This window comes from Chaetura pelagica, unplaced genomic scaffold (assembly GCF_000747805.2).
Source record: "Chaetura pelagica isolate M959 unplaced genomic scaffold, ChaPel_1.0 scaffold189, whole genome shotgun sequence".
NCBI lineage: Eukaryota > Metazoa > Chordata > Aves > Apodiformes > Apodidae > Chaetura > Chaetura pelagica.
Window position 1 is genome coordinate 183,834 of NW_009970716.1, and position 7,938 is coordinate 191,771.

General features: G+C 38.2%; 1 protein-coding gene across 1 annotated transcript in view; it reads right to left on the reverse strand.

Annotated features, from left to right (window-relative positions):
• Positions 1-7,938, reverse strand: part of CWH43 (cell wall biogenesis 43 C-terminal homolog (S. cerevisiae)) — a 34,179-nt gene that overhangs the window by 8,384 nt on the left and 17,857 nt on the right. Inside the window, exons 7-10 of the mRNA XM_010006134.1 lie at positions 7,418-7,672; positions 3,598-3,723; positions 1,409-1,488; positions 50-155 (exon numbers count right to left, since the gene is read on the reverse strand). Of these exons, the coding sequence (XP_010004436.1) occupies positions 50-155; positions 1,409-1,488; positions 3,598-3,723; positions 7,418-7,672 (567 nt within the window). The remainder of the gene's footprint in view (positions 1-49; positions 156-1,408; positions 1,489-3,597; positions 3,724-7,417; positions 7,673-7,938) is intronic.

The window sequence follows — 7,938 nt, forward strand, 5'->3', positions numbered from 1 at the left end:
CTTCCGATGAACCGTCTCAAATATAAACAAAGTGGAAAAAGAGGGTTACCTGTCTGATTAAGCAAATTAGCTGATCCTTCCAAATTAGACCACCCTTCATTGTCATATGCAAATCTAAATGGCCAGATCATAGCAGAGAAGTCTCTTTTTGGAACCTCAAAAAAAGAAATGGAAAAAAAGTCAAATACAATTTTACTTTTATGTGTTATACATTTGCAGTCAATAACATCAGATAATGCTATAAAAGACACCCAAGAAGAGATACATATATATATATTTAGCCAATATATTTTCCTAATAAAGCTCTCAGGATTAAAAAAGTCCACGTATTTTTGAGAAAAACTTGCTTTCAGTAAGAGGAGAAAAGTCATCATAGTTAAAATGAACTTGTATAAATAACAGTAAACAAACGTGAAAGAAAGTACAAATTTTTTCATCTTTCTAAGAGAAATCACCCACTTTTTTCCACATTATAAGGTGCTACAAACCTGCAGGAGTTCTAAAAAGAAAGCCTAGTCTATATGTCTCTGTGTATGTGTCAGCAGGCAGGCATGTGTGGGCATGTACACACACATACGATTGCCACCTGGCTCTCATCACCTTTTTTGCATCTTTTCCTGCATTTGTCATCGGTGATTTCTTTAACAAAAAAAATTACCAACAGGAATATAGGTCAAGAGCAAGTTTCAAAGGATTGTTTCTGAACTGCTACCAAAAGAAAAAGTCTAATTCATGATTGAAACCAACTGCATAAAAAATTCAATTTTGTATTAGTAATCAATTAAATAATAGAATGGAAACATATTATTGTATATCTCATCAAAGCAGGTCTGATTTTGAATTAAAATTACTACATAGGCAAGCAACATAGACAACGTGCAAGTAATGAAAATGCTAAACTTTGCAAGCATTAAGCATCTTAATTCTTCGTATCACTACAATACCTAATTTTTTGCCAGATAGAAAACTGGAATCTTCTGATTTTTATCCAATTTCCATAACTAGTCTAGGTCTAATCTAAGTCAACCAGCTTTTTAGGAGCTGGTTCAAACTTAACTGATATAAGATCAGGCTGCTAACAGCAATGTCCAGTCAAATTTTGAATACAATTCAAAAACTCACTTATAACAGTAACATTCAAATAGAATATACAAGGCAAGCACCGCTCAGTTTTTCAGAATATTTTTTCCTTCACAGTAGCACTATAAATCCCCAAAGACCCAGACATTTCCTGTATTCAATGTGCACTTACAAATAAAACTTTTTGCATTTGCATTTCTGTATTAGTTTTGTTGAATACTTGGATACTGGTATTTGGATTCTACAGCAGAAAAAAACACACCTAAGGTACCATATGCCCATTTTACTGTATATTTGAAAGTCACCATTTTCACAAAACATGACTCACCCCTTGGCCCAGCTTCTTCTGGTAAGTTTTATAACGTAGACCCAATCCTAGCAAGCCAAAACCAACAAACAGCCACAAAACTTCAGACAGAAAAATACAGAAATGTTGTTATTGCAGTAAAACAGGACCAGGTATGTTGTCATTCTAAAGTCTGCTATTCATTGAATATGAAATGTATACATTTAAGTGTCCAGACATGCCAGCAATGACAGCATTCCAAAGTAAGATACTTAAAGAGTATCTCCATGCATGCAAAGTATCAATGTGTGCATATACACTTACATTCTCAAAAAGCCAGCAGGCTGAGCAAATACCATATACCAAAACTCCTTGGAATATTTATGTAAAAATGATACCTACTGAAGAATTTATTATAGGAGTAAGAGCATCATGTAAACCTTCCAGTGTTTTCCCCCATTTGTAGTATTGAATTTTTATTTTGTATTAATACAATATGTGGAAGAAAACTGAGTTTACTCCACAAACCTCTAGCTGTCAAAAAGATGTGATCCCTGCCAGACCTCCAGAACAGTCCTTTGTTTGACACATTCTTGGAAAGGGACTGCAGCTTCACACAATGCAAATTCAGAGCTTTCCCATTGCTCCTGCAGCCTTCCAACTAACTGCAGTGGATACTAAATGATTCCCAGGGTTTGATGATATTGTAATTTGATGATCAAGCCCCTCTGCAGTTACTTCATTTACATAGTAGCATACACTGTCTACAATTATTTCTGTAACTCAGTTCATTCTTTCATCAAATCTTTAACAAGATATGTTATTATTTTAATGCAAGTTTTCTGGAACAGTTTTGTGTAAAATTTAAATACATTTAATCATAGATTGTGTCAGAAGAAAGATCATTCTGTTTACATTAGGAAATGTCAGGCATTTTCATATTCTGCAAGATACAAAGGTGTTCAGTGGGGAAGCTGAGAAACAATACAAGTTTGGGCATGATGAGGAACTTCAATAATTACTGTTGTAATGTCACAAAATTGGTTGAGCAAGAGCTGAGCTTTGTGACAGTATTTTGAAGCATTCACTCACTTTCATGAAATGTTTTTGAGTAATATTCAAACCACTTGCATTGGTGCTCACGTTGCCTGTAACACACAAACTCTCGGGTCACACTCTTCTGGCCCCTGAGTATATAGGGTAAAGACCTCCATAAAGATTTCAGAAACAGCCATGAAAGGTAGTGAAGCATTACTGTCTCCACATTCCAAATGAGGCAAAATTAGGTAAGTAAAGTATAAGTGATTTGATCCGAAGTCACAGGGAAAAAAAAAAGATGCAGGAATTTGAACCTTTACCATCCTGACCTCTGCAGGGTTAGTTTGCCTCAACACCGAGCAATTTTTCCCTTCACCAAGTGCCACAATATTGACACTTTTTCCTTAGAAGGAGCACACTAACAATGCAAACAAATTTGAAGCTCAAATAATTGTAGAAAAATACTTGAAAACATCATTTAGATAGATTCCAGAGGTTTACAAGCCAAAAAGTGGTAAAACCTCAAAAATTTTTAAATTTATCTGCAAAACTTAAGGAAGAAATCAGAACTCACATGTATCATCTCATCTGGAAAGCTGGGATGACAAAGGTATCCTGAGGATAGGCCTGGTCTGCATGAGCAGCAGGGCAACAGGATTGTGTAGTGATATCAGCCACGAGGGGCTTTGCAGGACTCCCCTTCAGGCAGGAGGGGTGTCACACTGCACGGTAGCACCAGGGCCAGCCAGTCAGCTGACACAGCCCTGTACAGGGTGTCCCACTGAACTGCTTCAAAATTAACCTGCTGAGAGGGCTGAGAAATCATTTGCATCTTTTGTATGCACAGGTAAAAAAATCCCAAGATCCAGAGAGGCCTCCTCCTCAATTGCCAAATTGAAATTACAAATTATGTCAAATCCATTTTCTTTTTTCCCCCCATTAATTTTCATTTGGTCTGCACTTAACACACTCCGTGAGGAACAGCCTCTCTCCCAACCGTAATAGTGGATCGGCTCCTCCAGTAGTGTGTGTCATCATTAAAAATGGAACTAGGGCAATAGCAACTACAGGTCTGCCTCTAAAACTAGCACCAAAAAAACAATTCTAGAACATCTGGTAAAACACTGCATTACTCTTTTTCCTCAGGCAGTATTCCTAGTGTCACGGAACAAAGGAAGTAAAATTATACTTACATAGTTTAATATAGTTTTTACTCTTTTTGAATAGTGGCTTTTGGCTGCTTTTCACTTCAAAGACAGTGCTAAGGTCTTTCTTCGGTCCTGTTAGAAAGTCTACTCCAATACATAACATTATAAACCCTGTAAAAATATAAGTAATTTTTTTTTTTTATAGAGCTTTAATATCTTAAATATTGCTCATAAATGCATCATTTATCAACTCCCAGCTGTTGTATTACATTCAGCCTTACGGCTCCAACAACAAAGACAGTTCCAAGCACAACCAGATAAATACTGAGGCTTCAAGGCTGCACCTGCACTCTGCCGGCTCAGACACTATGGGGAGATCTGTGACCCCCCCCCGTAGGAGGCTGAGTTAGATGGACAGCAAAATTGGCCAAAGATATTCCATTCCATATATCTACGTAAGCTCAAAGGAAGGTCAGAGATCACAGAAGACAACTTCCTTCCTTCTTCTCCTCCCTTCTCTTCCGTCCATGGCCAGCATCCAGGGAGGACTCTGTTCATCCATCACCGCTGATCCTCAGCCTTGATCTTTCGTGACCCCCATAACTCTCTGCTCTGTTCCAGCAGCAGCTGCGGGATTCCTCGGGACTCTTCCCAGTTCAGGGAAGTGCTGTGGGAGTTGCTGGGGTGGGGGGAGGCAAGAGGCTTTTGCCCATATATCTGTATATAATTGTATATATTTTCTTGTATGATTCATTAGTGTTTTAATTAAAGCTGTGTAGTTTAGTTTTCAATCCAGCCAAGTCTCTCTCTTTTTTCTCTCTCCTTCCCTACCTGGGTGGGAGGGGGAGGGGATCGAGAGCATTGTTGTCGGACCTGAGTCAAACTGTGACAATCCTACTTATCATTGTCACAGTATTCATCTGACCTATGCCTGCAGAATTTCAAAAAATGTTAATTTACATTGTACTTGTTGGCATAAGCATTGCTTTCAACAAAACGTGCTAGTGACTAATGTTAAGTATTTTTAAAAACTATTTCAAAACAGTAGTATTGCAATAAGAACTCAAAAATAAATGATTATTTTAAATGTCACTCAACTATTGAAATGCAGAGATTTTTAACTCTGCTGGTACTACAAGATCCCACCACTGCACACTTTATCAGGTTTCTTCTGCTAATGAAATATTTGTTTAAAGCCATCCTTTCCCTTTCTCCATTCATGTACCGATTGGGAGAACAATGAAACAAAAAATACTTTAATCCTTAAATCTGGGGCCTAGTGAACCTTTCAGCAGACCTCCCCACTGTGGTGTATCCTACCAACTTCCACAGAACCTCCCTTCGCCAGCACTCACAAGCAAAGATTGATTTGCAGCAGTTTCAGGCAATTTACATCAAACAAGCTAGTACACAGGAGATGAATTATGCTCAAATGCTTCCAGGCCCCCACTGGCAGCTACAATTCTCAACTCAGCCCAGCGCTTTAAAAGGTTACTGGAAGTAACCTGGCAAGGGCAATTAGTTACACTTATTTTTAATAGAACCGTAAAATAACAGCTTGATGAAAAAAAATACATTGTTGATTGCAGATGTCTATTCTCTTGGCAAATGAACTGCTCTGCCACCAAGACACAAATACCACGTTTTTGTTTAGGAACTGCAAAAGCAATTGCTCAACAGTTTGCACTAAAACGCTGCAAGCAGGTAGCAGGTTGGAAGGCCAGTTTAATATGGCAGCATCTTGTATTCCTGTGCTCCAGAGCCAACAGAGGCATCTGTGCTTTTTAAGAACAGACAAATAAGCACACTTATGCGTGCATTTTAAAAGGTAGTAAGAAATTTCAGTGCAGTAACTGTTGCAATGCACTATGATGGTATCCTTTCAACAGGTAGTTCAGACTAATAGCACAAGCTCTTTTCCCACCCATTATGAGCTAAAGGATCCAATTACCTATAAAAAAATGTGGGAGCATAATTAATTGGGTAAGAGCTCTGCTGGAGAAGGTATATGTCCTTAATAACTCTGTGGCATACATAATGAACTACAGAAGTCATGTTTTATTTCAGAGTTATAGCTGAAGATTAAATTGCCATTACTCAGTATTTTTTATTGCCATTACTCATTACATTAGTTGTACTAAAGGTTTGCAAATCAGGAAGCTGCGTCTAGTGCAATCAAGAAGGGAGCACACACAAAACCTTTCAAAGGGAGACTGATTCAAATCCATTAAATTGACAGAAGACCTGGGATCTGACCCCCCAGCATTATGTTACATTACAGTGAAGCAGCACAGAAGTTTTGAATATAATGGTCTTACTTTCAATGTCACTTTTCCTGGTGCAGTTCCCTACCCAGACTGCGGTAAGAGAAAGGCAGGATATTGGACAGGAGGAGAAAGCAAGAAATAGCACTTGCACCTGAAAGAAACCAGAAGAGAACAAGCAGTTTGCCAGAAAGCCAAGCTGTCAGGGAAGAAGCGCAGCAACAAACACACAGCTTCATGGTAAAATATGCTAATCTTTGATAAACAATGGGATGGCATAAAAAAGACAGGAACTGGATTCTCAGGTGGAATATAAACTCACATAGTGCCATCAGCACCAACGCAACGTGATTCACTTCACAGTTCTGTTTTTACCAAAGAGGAAGTTGGGGCCATCTCTGTTACTATCCAGTGATCATGCCAGGTAAGTGTGTATTTCAAAGGAAGTGACAGTGTGATTTTATCTAACAGCTTTTTTTGTAAGAGCAGTACTCAAGAAAGCATTTGATATTCCTCTACCACATGCTTTCTTCATATTAACTTAAAATAAAAATTAATTTCACTCAGAAAACTGTTCCTATGGATCCCCAGAGCACACTCAGAACAAAGAAAACTGCAATAAATGTAATGAAACTCTCCTCAAAACAAAACAAACTGAAACCTTGCACATAATTGCTGTAATATATTAAACATATGGAGACTAAGAAACTGGAGTGACAGGAAAGGGTTACAGACACTTATGAAATCTAAAACCACTGGAGCAACAAGTCAAGCATAGCATTCATTATTAATCCTTTCCAAACAAAATATAGGATAATATGTCACATTGGTTAAATAGAATTAGTAAAATACGTTATTGAAACGCATTAGTACGTATTAAGAAATAATTCTGGACACAAACCAGAAAGGGTTGGTTTCATTTCTACCTCCTCATCTTCACCAAGGGATCATTTTTCTAAAATCTTCTTCAGTGGCAAATACCTAACAATTTCTTTCTTCTCTCCTGTTTGCATGTTTCTGATACTGCTGGTTTACTGACATTCCTCCAAACATGCTGGTGTTTCCACAAAACATAAGGTAAACCCAAATAAAAATGAAGATTAGGTGTCAACTGCTGACTAGCTAGATCAGCAGGATGCTGCACTTTGCTCCTCAGAGCAGGGCTAAATAATGCACTGAATTATGTTACAGTCTCAGTAACAAACCCTTCAAAAGGCCCTGAGTTTCCAGAAACTACACTGTTGCCTGAGGTACCATACTGCTACCTTAGGTAGTGAGCATTCAGGTACATTCACCCACATATAGGGTGACTGATTATCACAACTGTTCCTCAGCTGCATACTGAGTTACCAGACTTTTTTTCACTTTGCCATTCTCCCTCAACTCAATTAATTTTCTGTCCACATTTTCTACTACTAACAGCAAAGAAACTGTAGATTACTTTTTGCACATCTCACTAATTTTCTCATAGAAACTCTTACCATGGCAAATCAAATAGAAGCTGAACATTTGGAAAGACTATTTATATGCTCGGTATACTTTAAACACCTTGTTGAAGCCAAAGCAAGCATATTTGTATTTGTTCACAGTAATAAATGTACCTAAAAGAAGATGGGAGCTTTCTCTGGCATAAATTCCTCCAGGTACAAATTTATAAGCTGTGCACCAAACACAGAAGAATAATTCAAGAACGTAGGCAAACATGGCTGTACTCATGGCTCTCCCAGGATGCAGACAGCTAACAAAGCGTCCAGCCAGCTGAGGCCACACAGACATAGTGAAGACAGCAAGAATGTTGCCTGCGACAGCAGCACTCCAGGTGTGTAAATAAAGGAGACCAGCTGAAGATGCTACACCTGTGAAGGGATAGAAAAAAACAGAGAAAATCACAGTCAGGTATATATCTGCTACCTTCTTTTTCACATTCTGTCCAGGAAAACAAAAATAAAATATTCTGGAAAATATAACTGTGCTTTGCAGCCAGGAGAACTGCATCACTAGGACAGTTATTCCAAATAGCCGACAACAGTCTCTTAGTTCTCCCCGCATCTCCTTCTCTTTAGGATTGCCTATTCAGAAGAGAAAAACCATCAAGAGCCAAAAGTGAAGATTTTTTCCCTAC